Genomic DNA, 18,950 nt, shown 5'->3' with positions numbered 1-18,950 from the left:
AAACACCCTCACAAATGAGTGACTGTTTTGCCCCAGTATCACGCAGAATGTTAACAGCAACCTTCTTCTCTTCTCCCACCAAAGAAGCAAAACCTTTTGACACGAACGGTTTGAACTCGTCATCTATCCTGTCCTTTTCAGTTTTAAGTACAGTCACCCCTTCTAAAGCACAAGGACTGGTTTGCAGAAAGCTGACTGGGGAAGGAGATTTAGTCTTCCTGGACTGTTCCTTTCTCCTAAGAACGGGACAGGCAGCAATGAGGTGTCCTTGCTCATGGCAATAGTAGCACTCTCTATTTTCAGTGGTTGCGGATGTGATACTGCGGGTGTTCTTTGGTGACCAGATTTTTGGACTGACTGAGTTTGGTGGGCTGTGAACAGGAGATGAAAACACACTTTTGTGTGTCAACGCAAACTCATCGGCCTGTACAGCAGCAGCGGCAAGAGTTGTAACCTTTTGTTCATTTAAGTAGGTTGCTACTTTCTCTGGGAGTTGACTTTTGAACTCCTCCAACAACACCAGCTCACGCAAATCATCCAAGGTTTTTACCTTGGTAGCCTAACACCACCTATCAAACAGAGTTTTCTTTTCCCTGGCAAACTCTACATAAGTCTGGCTGGCAGTTTTTCTAAGACCTCTAAATTTTTGCCTGTAAGCTTCTGGCACAAGCTCGTATGCACGCAGGACAGCAGCTTTCACAATGTCATAGTCCAAACTGTCCTCAAGTGAAAGAGCTGTGCATACCTCTTGAGCTTTCCCCACCAATTTGCATTGAAGTAAAAGAGACCATACATTCTTTGGCCAGTGTAGTGCCCCTGCAATGCGCTCAAACACTGTGAAATAAGAGTCTACCTCAATTTCTCTAAATGCAGGGACTAATTTGATGTGCCTACTTACATCAAAGCTGTCTTCTGGCTTAGGGGATGGTGACCGCGGGGATGGTGACTGCGGGGATGGTGACTGCGGAGCTGACTGAGGTGTAGGAGGACTGGCAGATACAGAGGCTCCCCTCTCTATCTCCAGAGCCCTCACCCTTAAGTGCATGGCATCCACCTCCAACTGCTGCTTCTTTAACTCCACCTCCTTTATGCGCAGCGTTAACTGCAGCTCTTCCGCAGAAGGGCCAGGTTGAGGAGGGAGATTTTTCAGTGGGGCAGGAATACCAGCAACAGCACCCAGCTCAACGCCCTCTGCAGGACCTGGCTCACCAAACAACCCCCTTTCATGCAGTTTAATACACAGGAGCTCTTTAAGCTCCTTTTTCTTTGCATTCAATGGCACAGTCACATCAAAGAAATTGGCAATAAGAATGAGGTCATCCTTTTTACATCTGTCCAACTTTTCTTCAGTTGGGCCTAAAGTGAAATCCTCCAATTTAAATTCCATACTAACACACACACCCTCCCACACAAGAAAAAACTGCCAACCAGAAAAGCCAACCAAGAATACAGGTAACCCACCCGTGACAACAGCAACGAAAAAGAACAAAGCACAAAACAGCCCACACTCCAAGCCAACCCGACGAAAAAAAAAAAAAAAAAAAGATGGATTTAGCCCCAATTATGTTACACCCCAGCCCAGGGAACCAAGCGCAACATAAGGAAAATAAAAATAAGGAGAACTGCCCCCACACTCCCTGCTCTCAAGGAAGACCAACCAAAAGACAACTGCCACGGATTTCACAACAGCCAGTCAGTTTATTAAGGCCCAAAAGGTAGCGGGCGTCAGGGTGAGCATGGCCAAAACAACAAACCAAAAAACTCTAGAAATGAAATGCAGCTGGCTTACCTTCACAGAAAACCCCAAAAGAAAATTACAGGTGTCTTACCTGCCTCCCTAACCAAAAACAGGAGAAAAGGTTCCCAAAGAAAAATGGCTTCTCACCCCTACAGCTACCGAGTAAAATTAAATATTGACAACTATTTACATCTATATACAACACTATTTACAACACGGAAAAAGCTTCCAGAATACAAATTCACACGCAGCCACATGCACAGTTCGTTGGGAACAGGAAGTAGGCCGGGGGGCGTGCCAGTTGAGAAGGGTCCTCATTTATAGCCGGCCTCTCGCAGTCCTCCACCAATGGTCAGCCTCCACCTGGAACTCACATAGCAGCAATAACACAGGACACAAACTATGCCACCCTCTGGTGTGGCAGACCAAAAAACACAGTACAAAAAATATCCATAACACTGAATCATAACATTCCTCATCTTACAAACAAAGACATAACTATAACCAAACCCTGGCACTAAATACACATAGGATAAAAGACGCAGTGACTGAATGAATGACTAAAAAAGCAGTAGTTGCATAGAAAATATACATCATGTCAATAAAGGTAAATAAGCAATAAGCATCACGTCAGGAGCAGTTTGGAATTGTATTTGTAATAGTTTAATGCAGAACAAGGTTGGTTACCACTTGCATGTCTGGGAAGGAGAGTCATGGATTTTTCAAAACCTTCCTGAGGTTTGAAAGGCAGGAGGACAGACCTTGGACCTTTGTTATCCTGGAGTGTTGTGTTCTCCATGTTTGTTGGGAAAGTGGTGCAACAGTGTATTTAAACTTTCAAACACATGTTACAATTCTAACAAACTTGAAAATAATCTTTAGTATGACCACCTTTAGTTCTCAAAGCAGCCTGAACTCTCTTAGGTAAGTAAGCGTTCTTGTTATTTCTTGAAGTAAACTTCAGGAATTGCTTTCCAGGCTTCTTGAAGGACTTTCCAAAGTTCTTCTTTGGATGTTGGCAGGTTTTTGTTCCGTTCTCTATCATGATGATGCCACACTGCTTCATTAATGTTGAGGTCCAGGCTCTGGGGAGGCCAGTCCATGACTGATAGTATTCCACTGTGTGTTTTTCTAGCCAGGTATACTTTTACAGCATTGGCCGTGTTTGGGATCATTGTCATAGTGAAAAATGAAGCGTTTGCCAATCAGAGGCTTTCCAGATGGTATTGCATGCTTGATCAAAATCTAATGGTACTTTTCTGCATTCAGCACCACTGACTGGATTGCAGCCCCAGACCATGACAGAGCCCAGGCTTATCGCCAAGATTCTGATTTTGGATGGGTTAGAGTAATTTGGGCTTGTAATTACAGTAGTTAATGTTTTTAATCTACTGATTCTATTTATTACAAGCAGGTACATCTATGTTTATAAATTAAGAAAATATTGCCTTATCTTTGATTATAATTTTTCATGGGTTTTGTATGGAGCAAGATAGCTTATCCAATCATTTAAACAAATTCCAATTGTAATAAGATAAAAAAAAAATATTTCAATGATTACTGTCATATAAAGAAGAGAGAAAGAAGGAGAGGACAAAAAAGACTATTGAGTGAGCTACAGTACACTGACTCATATCAACACAACACTGTTGTCATTTTCTGCGCTAACCATGATGTACTTGCTCAGTTTTAAAAGATATTGGGCAGTGGGAAATAACCTATTGCGATTCATCAGAATTTATCTACGATAACTCTGTAAGTGCTGTCTTTTTAAAAAAAACACACACACACAGATAACCAAGTTTGACTGTCAAACTTGTTTGGTTTTTTTATAGATCCAACTAAAGAAATTGGACAAATTATGTCTTTTGTGACAGGCTCCTTGTAACAAAGTGTCTAAAGATACTTTTTATATATTGGTTTATGTTTAGTTAAGTTGCGTACCTGTGTAGACACAACTCTGGTTCATCCCTTCAGTTAGGTGCCTTTTTTATGCTTGAATCAGGTCATTGTGAAGTGGGTTAGAAAAGAGAAATATTCCTATGAAAATGGTCAGGCGCAAGGAGTGCACTGAAAATTAGTGAAAAAGTCCACTCAAAGTGGACTCAAGTCACACTTGAAACTGTACTTGGTGTCCGCTGGGCTGCAGATTGCTGATTTGCTAATTAGTTACCCTGCTATAAAAATATTTTTTCGCATTGGTGACTTTGTTTTCAGTTTGTTACAAGTTTGTAAGCTAGATAAGGAGAAATTAGCAGGAAAGAGCTGTTGTTCAGAGACCAGGTTGCGGTCTTCCTCGGTGTAAATGTCTCTGATTAAAATCTTTATAATGGTGCTTTATACATAATTTTGGCTGCATTGAAATAACATCTGTATACAGATAGACAAATGCCTAATCTATGGACCCCTGAAAAGTCACAACGTGTATTAGAGTGTTAGCTTGCAATCAGATTTACTTTACCCTGTAATAACTTGTGTGTTAGCTTAGGATATGCCTATGCTCTTTGTGGTCTCTGTAAATAGCTGATCTGTGGCATGGAGGTCTGATAATGAAAACAGTGTAATATGTGTTTCCAGTGCCAGAGTTTATGGCTCCTCCAGAAGTGTACGCACTGTCATCCACCAGTCTTAAAGTAACCTGGAGCACTGCTGAAGACCACGGGGTCATCGCCAGAGGACTGGTGACAGAATATCGGGTCAACCTGCTCACCGAACAGACCAACAATCCATATGCCCCTCCGGTTATTAGTCAGGTAAGCACACTCACATGTAAAACTGGAGATAATTGGCAGGACAACCTACCAAAAAAAAAAAAAAAAGAGCTCACCTGGCAGAAATGTAATATACAGCAAATGACATTTATTTTGAAGATAAATGCTTTCGTATTAGGTCATTTTCACTAACTTTTCACAATGGGATAGTCTCTTTGCTTTCTTCTGTTTGTCTAAGTTTTTATTCCTTGTCCCTGTGTTTGCAGGTGTTGCATAGAGTGGGCCCATCATCACAGCCAGTTTACGTAGTGAAAGGATTGAAACCTTATCACGTGTACAACTTCACTGTCACACTCTGCACAAAAGCAGGTTGCATTACCAGTTTGCCAAGCACTGGATGGACCTTACCAGCAGGTAGAGCATAAATATTTATGCAAAACACACACAGACATAAACAAATACTGATAGTTCCCAAATATTGTCTTTTTAAAGTATAATAGTAGTTATTTTACATACTGTGGTGTTTGCAAAACAACTGGAAAACAAACCTCTGACATATGCACACACAAACAGACACACACACACCCGAAAGCACTCAGTCAGTCATCAGGTACTTGAGTGGCGACAGCATTGGTCATGTTAACTAGGGGGGATATTCATGGTGCACGGCAGTAAAAACAATTTACTGTTAATTACAAGGAGAAAAATGTGGCGTAGCACACACTTCCTGCTGGCCATGAATCAAACACACACAGAATTACAGAAACACATATACAATCCCTCTCGCTCTTCTGTGGATTTATAACCTTTATGGAAGTAGGATGAATTAGCTATGTTTAATAACTCAGGCACAAATCTCTGGTGCCTAGATGAGCACTAATTGATCAGTGGACGGTGACATAGACACACACAGAATTCTGATTTAATGTCTTTTTCTGTCTGTCTTGATAGTCTGTTGCTTTCTCAGCCCCCCCTCCCTGTCCATCTTTCACTTGCTATCTGCTGGGCTCTTTCACTCACACACAAATAGCACATGGCAGCAGAGGAACATGAATCACTCTGAAATATACATATTGCACTCAGAGGCGCACTTGACCCTGCAACACACTTTTCCATCTGTTCACTCACGGTGTCTACGCTTGCTGCTCATGTTATGTTTTTGTCTTTTTTGTTTTGTTTATCTCTTTAGGTGAATAGACAATGGGCGCGCAGAGTTGTAAAACAAAAACCTTTCATCTATAAATACTTGCTCAGGGAATTCAGCTTTTGAACATATTCTGAACAGCTACATCTGTTGACATAGGGAATATTTTCATTTCATACAATTCTCAAAAAGTCATTCCTTGTGTTTATTGTGATGAATGATGCTTCGTATTGTAATTGGTGGACTTTTTAAATGTATTTTTAATGGCTACATCTGTTGACACAGCGACAATGTTTATTTTAAGTGATTCCAAAGACTTCTCTTGACTGTAATACAGTACAGTTCAATATGGCTTATTGTACCCAGTTGACTTTTTGAATGTATTTTTAACAGCCACATCTGTTGCCACCGTTTTGTTTCATCCAGCGCCAAAGATGTCTCTTGTTTCAACTATAAGAAATGATAATGGCATATGCCGTTTAGCAGATTTTTTTTTTTTTAATCTCAAAACAATTTGCATAGCGTTTGCTCCTCCACTGGGTGTTAAGCTTCTGCTGCATCAGATCTCGTATCACTTTTTCTTCTTTCAGTTTAGCAATAATCTTGGAACTTGACAAAAAATATTTAACAATAATCTTTAAGACCTCAATCTAACATGCACTGGGGGAATACTATTACGTTCCTTTATAAAAACACATTAGCATATCAGTAGGCAGTTGTAATTAGAAGAATTATAAAAATTCGGAAAAGCTGCTGGCTTCTTTTTATTTTTGTTTGGTTTTACTTCATATGCATCTGTTGGAAAAGCCTCTTTTTGCATGCTGTTGTTAGTTGTCTACAGTTATGTACTTTTTGGACCACTAATAACCCCATTAGAAGTCTACTGCCAAAATAAAGAGGCTTTTATAAGGCTGATGGGGTATTGTCGTCAAACACGTGGACACCCACGTTTGTCAATATGATAACTTGAGAACGAGGGAGCGTAGGATTTTGGTAGGTGCAGCTACTAAAAATCTTGAATGAGTTCAAGTCAGAGTGACCTTAACCTCAAGGTCAGAGGTCAAGTTTTCTGAAAATCTTGTGAACACAATAAACTGAGAAAGATGCCATCTAGGATTTTCTAATTGATACTATAGGTGGATCTAATGAAAGTCTCAGATGAGTTCAAATCTCAATGACCTCGACCTCAAGGTCAGAGGTCAACTTTTCTGAAAATCACCTAGAATTTTTAAATTTTTGTCATAGGTGCTGGAGAGGCTGGGGGCTAGCACTTTTTTATTAATCTTTTTTTTCATCATTTGAGCTCTTTCCCAGCCTGTAAAATCTGGATTGACTCACTGCTTTCTGCTCTGCTTCTCGTTTCCCCTGGCAGAGGCAATCTTGAATTGTACATATGTGCTCGTATTGCGTATGTGCACATCTTAAAATTTGCCCTTCTAATAAAGAAGCACAATTAATAAAAACCCTTCCTATTTGGGACACCAAATTGTTTGTTGACTGAAACCTTCTTTAGTCAACAAAAAGGTCTCCAGCTTTTCTCTTGCAATCAGCACTATTGAGCTGAATGAAAGGAACATGACCTGAAAAAACCTCTGTAGTAGAAATATCTTCACATTCAGTGGTACTCCTCATAAGGTGTACTTGAGCATGATACAGATGCTCTGATAAATCTTCCACACATGACGCTGGGCCATTAGAGCCAGCTACCATCTGGTGTAAGTGAACAGACAGCATCTGTGAATCCACCGGAGTTACACCAAAGCACATGACTAAACATTAGCGTGCACGCTGAGACAGACGTAACGACTCAAGGAAAGAGGTCTCCTGTCCACCTGTGTTGATGCATTTGCAATTGTTTCAGTGTGTGTGTATCTTCCCACAAAGTTATTGATCACAAAGTAAAGTGAGTGGCTAATCAGGGTCTGATGGTGATGTTTTATGTATCCTACATCCATAAAGTCTTGTTCTACAAGACATGCACACAGAGACACATACACACACGTGCACTCACACTGTAACACCACTCAACAGAACAGGAACTTTATTGATTTACGCATAATTGGCCTGAGGCCCTTCTTGAGAAGAGAAATATGCATGGCAAGGGATCGCCATGTCAATAAGTGGTGTGCTTATGTGCGTGGTGTAACTGTATGCTAAGAGCCTGTTAAGACATGTCAGTTGCTGTAAAAACAGGAAACACACACACACGTGTGCACGCACATGCACGATTGCTCCTGGGAGCTGGCCCATGATTTAGCTGCTTCATTACCATGTCGGCAGCTAAAATTAACCTTTCTGGTGGACTGTTAACCTTGTGTGTGTATGTGTGGTGTGTTTTTCAGTATACTCATAATAAAGCAAGTGGGTTTTGTCAAACTGGATGTGTCATAATGTTAAGTACATTTTGGTAAATGAACAAGCAGATACAATAAATGAATACATGACATGCAGAAAATATACAAGCAGATATTACAATCAGCCTGGTCAGTAAGAAAGAAACTGTCTTTTATGATTCAAACATGAACACTCAAACTCTATCAACAACGATAACACTATCCTATAGTTCCCATAGTTAGGTCATTGCTGGGAACTAATATTAATTTATGCTAGTAGAAATTATCCCCAGTAATGCAAAAACTGATTAAGTTATCAAAGAAAATAAGTTACTGGATGACATTTGACATGTTGGTGCACAAATACAGAGGGCATGTTAACTGGCTGCTACCTCTAACCTGCCTGTTGAACACATATTTCAAGAAGAAGAAACATGGGTCATATATAAGGAGGAAGGTGCATTCAGGTAGATTATGGCTACATTATCTGGGGTAAATGTAGCTAGGCAGCATCAGATGTTTGTATGATGGCTCTAGGTATCAAGAAGAGGAAGCGAGTGAAGGCAGAGGACGAATGTCGTTCAGAGTTCGCCGAGTAGTTGATACAGGCTCTGTGTGGTAAGGAAGAGTCACCAGATGACAAAGAAAGTATAGTTGTAGTGCTGAAGGAACCTGAAGAAACATATCCTTTGGACAGAAAAGAAACAGAAGACAATGAGATTTGGCAGTGGAATGAGTAAGCACAAGAAAGTATTCAAATGAAGAGGTTAGCAAAGAAACAGTGGGATAGTCAAGGAGATGAAGAAAGTAGCAGGAGGTGACAAAGGCTTACAGTGGGTTGTATGTGAAGCTGGACACTGAAGAAGGAGAAAAAGAACTTTTATACATAACCAGAGAGATTGAGTTGGAAAGCATATACAGCAGATTACTGTGTTGAAGGATAGAAATGTAAATCTACTAATGAGTGACAAGTGTGTCTACTAATGAGTTATGGAAGATATACTTTGAGGAGCTGATGAATAAAGAAAACAAGAGACAGAAGAGGAAATGTCTAAGAGGGAGGGCAGTGGACTTTTTAACTAGTTTATAAGTTGTGAGACCTGTTATAATGTGTAGTTTGGAGATGGTGACACTAAAAAAAGACAAGAAGCCAAGCTGGAGGTGGCAAAGTTGAAGATGCAAAAATTTTCATTGGGAGTGAACAGAATGGACATTTTTACATGAGTATGTAAAAATGATAGCATAGTTTTGAGCAGTTTGGAGACAATGTAGGAGAAGCAAGGTTGAGATGGTGTGGACATGTATAGAGAAGGGTTAATGGGTATAAAGGTGACTTAAGTGGCTTTGAACGCTGCATGGTTGTTGGTGTCAGAAGGGCTTTTCTGAGTACTTCAGAAACTGCTAATTTACTGTGATTTTTATGCAAAATAACTTCTTGGATTCACAGAGAATGGTCAGAAAGAGAGAGAATATCCAGTGAGTGGCAGTCCTCTGGGTGAAAATGCCTTGATGATCCCAGAGGATCATTAAACTTACTTTCATATTCATGTTGTGCCATTTTGCTGCTAATGTACAAATCTTTTCATTAACATAAAGTTGGTCCTCCTTAGTTGGAAGTGGGCTAAACAATTGACAAATTGCCACTTTTTGACAAGATATAAGACAGACCAACAATTTACACTTAGAAATATAAGCATGCCTTTTTATTGTGGGAGGAATTACCAGAGCCACAGGGAGAACACGGAAGCTCTGCACAGAAAGGCAGGCAGATTCAAACCCCTGCATCACTCTTCTACCCACTCATATCAAGAAGGAAGATTTATTTACCAACATGGCATACATCAAAAAATTAAATAAATAAATAGTACACCACAGTGTAAAGCAAGGGCCATGTTGTATGTGTGTGGCACTGACAGTGTTCTAAATGTCACAGTAGCTCAATATCAATAGACTGGTAAGCTATCGATTGGCAGTAATTTATGGTTTGATGTGCCAAGATGAGGCGCCAAACAAGCTGTCCACTTTGCTTTTAAGGGCTCTGTTAGAAGTCACACTAAAGATAATCCGCATGGTTGTCACTGAAAGCTAATTTACTCCTACCACGAACCATTTAGACAATTACTGAAACACACCCACACATCTATAGAGAAACACTACAATGAAAGGACACTTAATGCACGCACACACACACATCTTTGCCGTCTCTACACCGGTCTATCACTTGCTATGCTTTTTCCCCATTCCTATAAATCTGTCCTCCCCATATCAGCTAGTCTCTTGTAGATTTATTTATGTTATGTGTTAAAACTGCATCTCTAGTACCTTACAGTATGTTTCAAAGGGACATTTAATTTAACACCTTGAGTGAACGAAGGAAATGAAATTGATCTTCTATTAAATGAAAATGGGATTTTTGTGTAGCCTGAAAGAAATAAGCTTCTACTGAGGGAAAGCCCAATCACACGAGATGTATTTGTTCTTAATGTATTTGAATGTTTTTTGGGTAAATTAGCTGTGGTTACATTGCTTTTTACATAGACATTTTTTGCAGAGAAGCAATGTATTACAACACCACAGCTCTGTAGTAAAAGAGCACTGATACTGAATTGGCCTGCCTTCAGTCCAAACCTGCCACCCGTTGAGAACATTTAGTTTAATTATGAAATAAAAAACTTGACAGAAGATGCCCTGACTGTTGAGCAACTGAAATTCTATATCGAGCAAGAGTGGGAAATCATTTCGCTTTCAAAACCACACCAGTTTGTCTTCTTCATTATTAAACACTTGGAAAATGTTCAAAGAAGAGGTCCTGCCAAATAAAAATAAGCACTCCCTTTTTCAAAATTTTTTGAAAAGTTTCATCATTTACAATACAATGGCTTCATATGTCATTGATTTAACATTCACTTTCTGTTCATCCTTTCCGTTTCTTTACTTTCTGCTTCTCAGCACCTTCAGGACTGTCTTCACCTCGATTATATCCAGAAAATGAAACTACCATTCAGATAGAGTGGGACCCCCCAGCCCAACTTAATGGGCCATACCCTCTATATCAGGTAAGAGCACTGCCCTACACTCAATTCACTTCAATTTTATTTATACAGCGCAAAAATCACAACAGCAGTAGTGTCAAGGTTCTTTATATTGTATGGTAAAGACCCTACAATAATACAAAGAAAACAGAAAAAATCCCAACAATCATATGACCCCCTATAAGCAAGCACTTTGGCAACAGTGGGAAGGAAAAACTCCCTCTTAACAGGAAGACACCTCCGGCAGAACCAGCCTCAGAGAGGGGCAGCCATCTGCCACGACCAGTTGAGGGTGAGTGGATAAAGACAGGACAAAAAACATGCTGTGGAAGAGAGACAGAGATTAACAATAACTAATAATTAAATGCAGAGAGGTTTATAAACACACTCAAGAAGAAGAAGGACTCATGGGAATCCCACAGCAGCCTAGACACATGATCCAACCTTAACTACATGCTTTATCAAAAAGGAAAGTTTTAAGCCTAATCTTAAAAATAGAGAGGGTTTCTGTCTCTCGAATCCAAACTAGAAGCTGGTTCCACAGAAGGGGGACCTAAAGGCTGAAGGCTCTGACTCCTATTCTACTTTTACATACTCCAGGAACCACAAGTATGCCTGCAGGTTATATGGTACTATAAGGTCATTAAGGGTGTCTGTCTTTGTTTGCAGCTAAACAGAAATTCACAGTAATGAATAACTGTTTTCATCTATTGCCTTGCCTAGACTCATGCTAGCCACAAGCATGACTGTAGATATGGCCTAAATTGAGCTGAACACTTGGCACTCATGTGTGTGGTTCCCAGGGGCTAAAGCTAAAGCTACCAGCATGTCAGTGTTTTAAAGTCTAAATCATTCCATACTTGAACAAAGTTAGCTAAGATTCTGTGTTTTCTCACTGGCACAGACTACATTGCTTTCTTTTCATGCTGGAAGTGAGAAATAAACCCAATGTGTGTCTTTGTTTGTTATCTCATCATTCACACAGTGTGTACGTAGAAATCATGAGAACTTCCTGCCTATGATTCCACTGTTTATTCTCTGCCACACAGGTTATGTCTAAAATAGAGGAATAATAGTACTGATACTGAGACTTGTGGGAAGTAGTAAGAAAGAGGATCTGTGCCATGTTGAGAGTGCAAGCCCACATGGCCCTAAGTGCTTTAATGCATTTAATGCATTACACATGATCATCTAAAAACAAAAAAATTCTGCTCTCAAGTATATTATTTTTGGAAAATGTTAGTATGTGATTTTATACTAAACATAATTAACTACAATTTATGACTGCAGTTATAATTTGAGTACTGCCACTATACTAGATACCAGGTATTTATACATTATCATATTTTGTTTTTTTGAGGTGGAAAGGTCAGATGTCTCTCTCTCTGACCCACAAGATCCAGTTGTCAGAGGAACAAGATTTTCTGGAAACAGTTACTATCAGTTCCCCAGTGACATCCTTCCCAGTAACACCGATTTTACAGGTAAGAAATGATGTTTAGATGAGTGCAGGTGTCTGTCTATTAGTAAATAGACAGTAGGTATATGTGCATTTCTGTGTACTGAGCACGGGAGTATGTGACAGGATGCGTACATACGTCCCTGTGTTTTTTAGTGTACACTGACTGCACTGTCTCTCCTTCTCAGTGTTCAAGTGACATTCCTTTAGAATGACTTCCCCAGTCATCTTAAAGGACAATTATCTTTCTGTTTACCAGCATCATTAGAGGGTTGAGCTGCACAGCCAAACATGTTCTGCTTCATCTGAGAACATCACCCAGTCTGACGCTCATAATTAATGACTGCTGATACTAATCAGTGGGATTTGAGCAAGCAAAGCTCTATGATGCCACTTGAGATTACTTCACTGTCCCACACAAACCTTTTATCACCAGTAATGTATTTTGGTGTGAAGAGAATACCTTTCCAAGATATTTAATACTGTGTCATAAAAGTAAAAAAAAAAAAAAAAAAAAAATCTGTGGCCAAGCAGTTTTTCCTAAATGTATGACATATTCCTGGCTTTGAGTAGATTAAAGTTTTCAAATGTGATTCCCTCTATAATCAGATTTGATTTAAAATACCAAAGTACAGTACAGTATGTTTGCAGTCCGTAAAGTAGGCGTCCATGTACTCCATATCTTCCATGTTCATGTTCTGAATCTGAAGTTTTAATAGACTTTGTTATGGAGACATATCATGTGAAGCACTCAGAGAGCAGGCTGGTGTTGCTTTTGCCTTCACTTCAATAGTAAATACATAGTAACTCAATCCTAGAAGTAAGCTTAATTATTGTTATTGATCAACAAATTCTGCAATCATTTAACATGAAATTCACATTTCCCACAACATTTAATTTCTTATAATGTTTGATTAGACTACTGTGAGAAGGATGTTCTGTTTAGCCTGTACACATTTGTAAAAATTCAAATATTATAAGGTATTTTTGCTGGGTTTTTTTATTTTGTAATTGCTTGTTCTTTCCATACATATACTAAAAGGATGAGTAGTCTCTAAATGTTATGACTAATGCCGGTGTTAACATAGATGTGGCTGAACAGAGTGTAAGTGAAACAATATTTATCAAATATAATTTATAAAGCTCACAGTTCAGATATGATATTTTAAGTATATCTCTGGTCTCCTTTTTGACTTCTGCTGCTTTAATTTACTTCCTTAACATGTCATTTTGTGTACTGTGTTTTATTTTTGCAAACAATTGGTTATTAATATTAATACTGCTTTATTTCATGTTTTTCATCAAAGGCAATTGAACTCTTAAAATACTGAGCGAGTGCGCAGTCAGAAAAACCCAGCCAACCTGTCTCCTATATTGTTTTCTTGCTTCTTAATTTTACTTACTGAGTGCTGTACTTTTATCCCAAAGCAAGGAATTCAAATTTTTGATCTCATCATTGCTCCTCCAGTACAAAGGTAAATAGATCTCTCTAAATGCTGCCAGCAAATAGATGATGATTTTTTGCTATTGAGGGGCGCTTCTCTGCTCTCCTCCTTCATAAAGGGTAATGGATCAGACAATCACTTTCAGACCGGATCTATTCTGGACCATCAATGTGTCGGCAGTCCTCAAACCATCGCCCTTTTACAACCATCAATACTAATAGCATCATCTACAGACAATTATTCCCATCGAAGCGCACGGAACAGCGAACAAATCAAAGCCAAATTAGATTATGAATGTAATGCAGTGTAATGCCCCCTCGAGAGTCAATTGATCAAAAAGGAGAGACTCGTCAATCGTTTTGTCTTGTGGAAACCTTGCAACTCAAGCAATGACAAATGTAACATTTTTCTATGTGCTGAATGTTTGCACACTATTTATCTGTTCAGGTGGACTGCGCCATACCCCACGACGCATCATTTAGGACATGTCACAGATTTTATAAGGTGTTGCTTAGAATTGAGGTCCTTTTACATCTAAAGGGAACTTTTTGTTTTGGCCTAGTAGCATTGATGCCTCAGAAGATCGTGATGTGCCTTCTGTATGAAACAACAAATCATCATTTTTCTCTGTCAACGTCATACATCATCTTAGGAATATTAATATTTATTGAGGTTCCTCAAGCTTTCTATATCCTACATGCAAACTAAGGGCACATCATTGAGCAGGGTCAGTATTCTACATGTTAAATCTTAGTTAAGGTTGAGATTATCTAGCATGTATTTGCCCTTTCACCTGTTACCTTATGGCCACTTTATTAAAAAATATAAAGATATATTTTTGCCAAATAGGTTCGTTTCCATGTGCAATTACTGTGATAGGAGTGCATGTTTCCATAAATGAAGCCTGGTCGCGTGTGTTTAAAGATGCTTCTTAAAGCTTAATAAGAAGCATTAAGTCAATATTTCCCTCACTGAATCTTACTTTAGATAAAACAAGATTATAACTATATGCAGTCATGCTACAATATGAATAACCTCGTAAGTGCTTGTTTCAAGAAATCCATGTTACTTCATTCATCTTATTTATTATGTTTCTGTGTCTAAAACTCTCCCGACTTTCTGCTGTCCATGCTTATATTTGAATTAAGGACATTGCCTCTCAGTTAAGACAGGCATATGTTATTATTTATAAAATAATGTATTTAAATTGAAATGGGTCAAAATAGATTACACAGTCCTCTCTCCTCACTTTAGTAATTCTTCACTGGGCCTGGAATGGGCTGTTTGAAATGCAGATGACGTCCTGCTTATATTTTTGCTAATCCAGATGCATTTCTTTAACCCACATTAAATGAAGAGAGATGAAACATCACAGAAATATGTTAGGAAAAAAAAGAAAAAAATTAATGCAGGAACAAATAGACTTGGATAATATCCAGACACATCTTAAACAGCACATTGTTGCAATAGCTGCTACTGCAACAACTAAGCAGGAAAGAGGGAAATGTTAAATGATACAAATTATTTTTCCCTAATTAATATGATTGATTGCCAGGCACTGACGTTGAGAGGAGAGGGGGAGAAATGTGTGAAGGGAAAGTTTGCACAGACATCATTAGTTTTTCCCCATTTAAAGATTAATCAGAAGAGGCTGGGCTCTTTAATTCTGTCATTTGTATATTTAATGGGCTGCTGCAGAATCTATGGGTGTAATTAGCTAGCTGCCGCGCTCTCATTAATACGCCAGGCTCTGATTAATGCCAGCAGAGAGCTAACATGACTGGAGTTATTCAGGTTATGTTGTGTAGATGATTACACACAACCTCCACTGTTTACTGAGACAGAGAGGAGAAACAATGCACATGAAACAATACTACCTAATAAATAAAACTACTTAAAACTGTAAATGGCTCAACATAACTAAGTGTTAATGTTTTATATTGTGGAATATAACATGAATCTTCTCTTTTGATTCGGTAACAAGAGTACAACACAGTACACTATTTAGAATTAATAATTCATTTTGAAATGCTCCTTCATTTTGTAAACCAACTTTTAAATCAATTAAAAATAAACTTGAACTCTTATCACTTAATATCAAGTTGATTGTGTAAATGTGGCTGGTTTTATGTGCTTATAGTTCACAAAATGTTTCTTGCAGTATGTCTTGTTTCACTCATGAAAAAACTGCTGTGTTTTTTGATCAAAGCAGCATTTTACTTCTCGTATTCAGCATGTTGTAGAAGAAGGTGGAGCAGCCTTTGAGAGTGTGCTTTTTCCTTCGGGCAAACTTTACTAGGTCTCAGAGAAAAACCAAGTTGTCAGTGTGTTTGCACTCATTTTTGCATTGCAGAGTGGAATGAACATACTGTCTTTATGGTCCACAAGTAGGGTTCAACACCTTTCTCTGGTTTAATAAATTGGGATTTTTATGCTTCCAGTGAAAAGGAAATTTATAGTCAGAAGCCCACTGAGCACACAGTGGGGAGAACCTTTCAAGTGCTGTTTTTTGCTTTGGGAAAAGACAACTAGAGAGGGGGTTCTCATCCCCCACTGCCCTCTCCGGAAAGCAGTTTTGACAATAAATGCTTCATAACAAACATCCCCTTTCTGTAGTACCTGAAAGCAGTTTTTTCTAAACTTGAAATGTGTTATATAACAGGACGGGACCAAAACAATAAGTATTCACATTGGTCAGGGTGGAAAAATACTGCGTAGCACAAAAGTGTGGCAAAGGCTTTTGTTTTGAGGCATATTTTATAATTTGTGTTTTGGATCAGCATTTTACAAACGTAAAAATAATTTCTTTTGGGGAAAAAAAGCACATTAGAGATATTAAGTAATTCATGTTGGAGTATATTAGTCGTCTTAACATTTCATTAACTTAAGTGGTTGCCTTAAAATTTTTGTGTATATTGGTATAAAACATAAACAGCAACAATTTTTCTGTGCATGTGTTTGACCATGTGTGGCTTTATTATGCATTCTCTGTAAGTGCTTGCTGGGGTATTGTGTTTGTTCGATCGCACAATGAAAGTGCTTGTGTGTATATGTACCGCTTTGTCTATAAGTGTGTGTCTCTCTGTGTGTGTCGTTGTGCTGTATGTGTAACAGAATCACCTGTCATGGTGTGTGCTCAGGTTTGTCTGTTGATGGCTCCAAAGTGGTTGTCAGTGTGAAGTAGCAGAAGTCCTGTGGGGAAATCTGAAGGAAGTATTGCTGAGCATGAGCAGTGTCACAGATGCTTTACATTTGAGCATGCTTGGATAACACTTTGACTATCACAAAAATGCAGACTCACACAAAAACTGTGCACATAATCTGTACATACCCTTAATTTTCCTTACAAGTTTACTTCCATGGATGGCTTCAGGAATTTATTGACACACTATATTGATTATCAGATTTTTTTTTATTTCAATAATTTCATTTAATAGTCCCTAAATCAGAAGAACTACAGTTTCGCTGCACTGATATCTTTCACTCTACTGGATTTTCTGGCATTTTTAGATCTGTTTTTTAACTGTGCTTTCACCAACAGATAGTATGAAAGCATGTTTGGCCCTTGAGTCTGTCTCCTCTCCATAGGACTGGTGAAGAGTGGGTGTATATATGCAATAACTGTGTACTATGTAAAACACCCACATTTAAATTGTCTGCTTTTTTTTTTGTATGCACAAAAGTGTAGCATTAGAGAAGTTAAAGAGGTCCAGAAGCAAGATGCATGAAAATGCCTTATTGAAAACATTTTATATATATATATATATATATATATATATATATATATATATATATGTACATATATATATATATATATATATATACATATATCAAAGATGCAAGGTTAAAGAAAATACTGAGAGGAGGTAGTATGTGTAGAAAAGGAGAAGGAAAAGGTCACAAAGAAGGAGAGAGGTTAAAAGCAGAAGAAGGAAAAGGGTTTAAGAGAGTAGGTTAAAGAGGGGTAATGTAATATCAGGTATCTGTCATATGACTTGACTCATCGTGGTGACAAGGTCGTGAATGTAAATGACACATGCCTACTTGATGTACAGAATGCCAGTCCATTGTGAAGAACAGTTTTATTCATTTTCTTTGGATACTACTACAGTCTTTACTGGGTTTATGTCTGTGTAGAGTAATTCATGATTATCATCAAATTGTTAATCAATATGTGGATGGACCCCCACACACGGCGTTGCACGTTAAAGGCTGTTTATTTTCATTGTGTTCCACAATACGTTTTCCTTGATACAGCTTTCCAGTTGCGTCCTTCTACTCTGCACACCACACACCGCTCTCTCGTCAGGTCCCAGTATCGTACTGAAATAGGGATTGCATGACCAGGCAATGAAGAATACCTGTGTGGGTCACCCTCTCCTGACACCACACCCTGAACCAACTGCTCCACCCCTCCCCTACAGCTGAGCCAGATACCACACTCCGCCACATACCCCCATCACCCAACTTAGGCCAGTAAGCCATCTGCACCCGGTCCATCAGGCGCTAGAAGGTGGCTGGGGCTTCAAACAAGCTGAACGGAAGTGTGAGAAACTGGTAAAAACTGTATGAAATGGAGAAGGCCGTTTTTCCTTAGATACTCTAGACACTGGAATTAGCCAGTAGCTCTTGGTAAAATTCAGGGTCATGAAAAAGCGATTAGTGTCGAACCAGTCCAGAAGCTTATGAGAGATGAGATGGATATCACAATGGAGGGAGGTGGGAATAGTGGAGTCTGGCACCTCCAGCCCCAACTCATCTCTCTCCTTTACCAGACTCACCAGAGAAGTAGTTTCAATCTCTCTATGCTTTGAGGAGGTTGAGGTGATATATTTGTGTGCCTCCTCCCCTGTTAGACCATACCACTTCATAGCCTACATCCCCCACCCGCCGTGTGATCACAAAGCATCCTTGCCATTTGGCGAGTAACTTTGAGCTAGAAGAGGGGAGTAATATAAGCACTTTGTCTCATAGTGAAAATTGTCTGAGTATAGTCTTATCCACCCGCTCCACCAGCCAGTCAGTCTGAGGGTGGTAGATGCTGGTCCAAACAGATTTAATGCCCAATAATTCATACAGCTATTTAAG

General features: G+C 39.0%; 1 protein-coding gene across 1 annotated transcript in view; it reads left to right on the top strand.

The window, feature by feature from the left end:
- The window catches only part of ush2a (Usher syndrome 2A (autosomal recessive, mild)), a 217,029-nt gene that overhangs the window by 72,223 nt on the left and 125,856 nt on the right, over positions 1-18,950 (top strand). The window contains exons 26-29 of the mRNA XM_039614175.1: positions 4,316-4,491; positions 4,716-4,863; positions 10,876-10,982; positions 12,319-12,442. Of these exons, the coding sequence (XP_039470109.1) occupies positions 4,316-4,491; positions 4,716-4,863; positions 10,876-10,982; positions 12,319-12,442 (555 nt within the window). The remainder of the gene's footprint in view (positions 1-4,315; positions 4,492-4,715; positions 4,864-10,875; positions 10,983-12,318; positions 12,443-18,950) is intronic.

The sequence above is a fragment of the Oreochromis aureus genome, linkage group 1, assembly GCF_013358895.1.
Source record: "Oreochromis aureus strain Israel breed Guangdong linkage group 1, ZZ_aureus, whole genome shotgun sequence".
Lineage (NCBI taxonomy): Eukaryota > Metazoa > Chordata > Actinopteri > Cichliformes > Cichlidae > Oreochromis > Oreochromis aureus.
The sequence above is the reverse complement of the archived record's forward strand: the minus strand, read 5'-3'. Positions and strand labels throughout refer to the sequence as shown.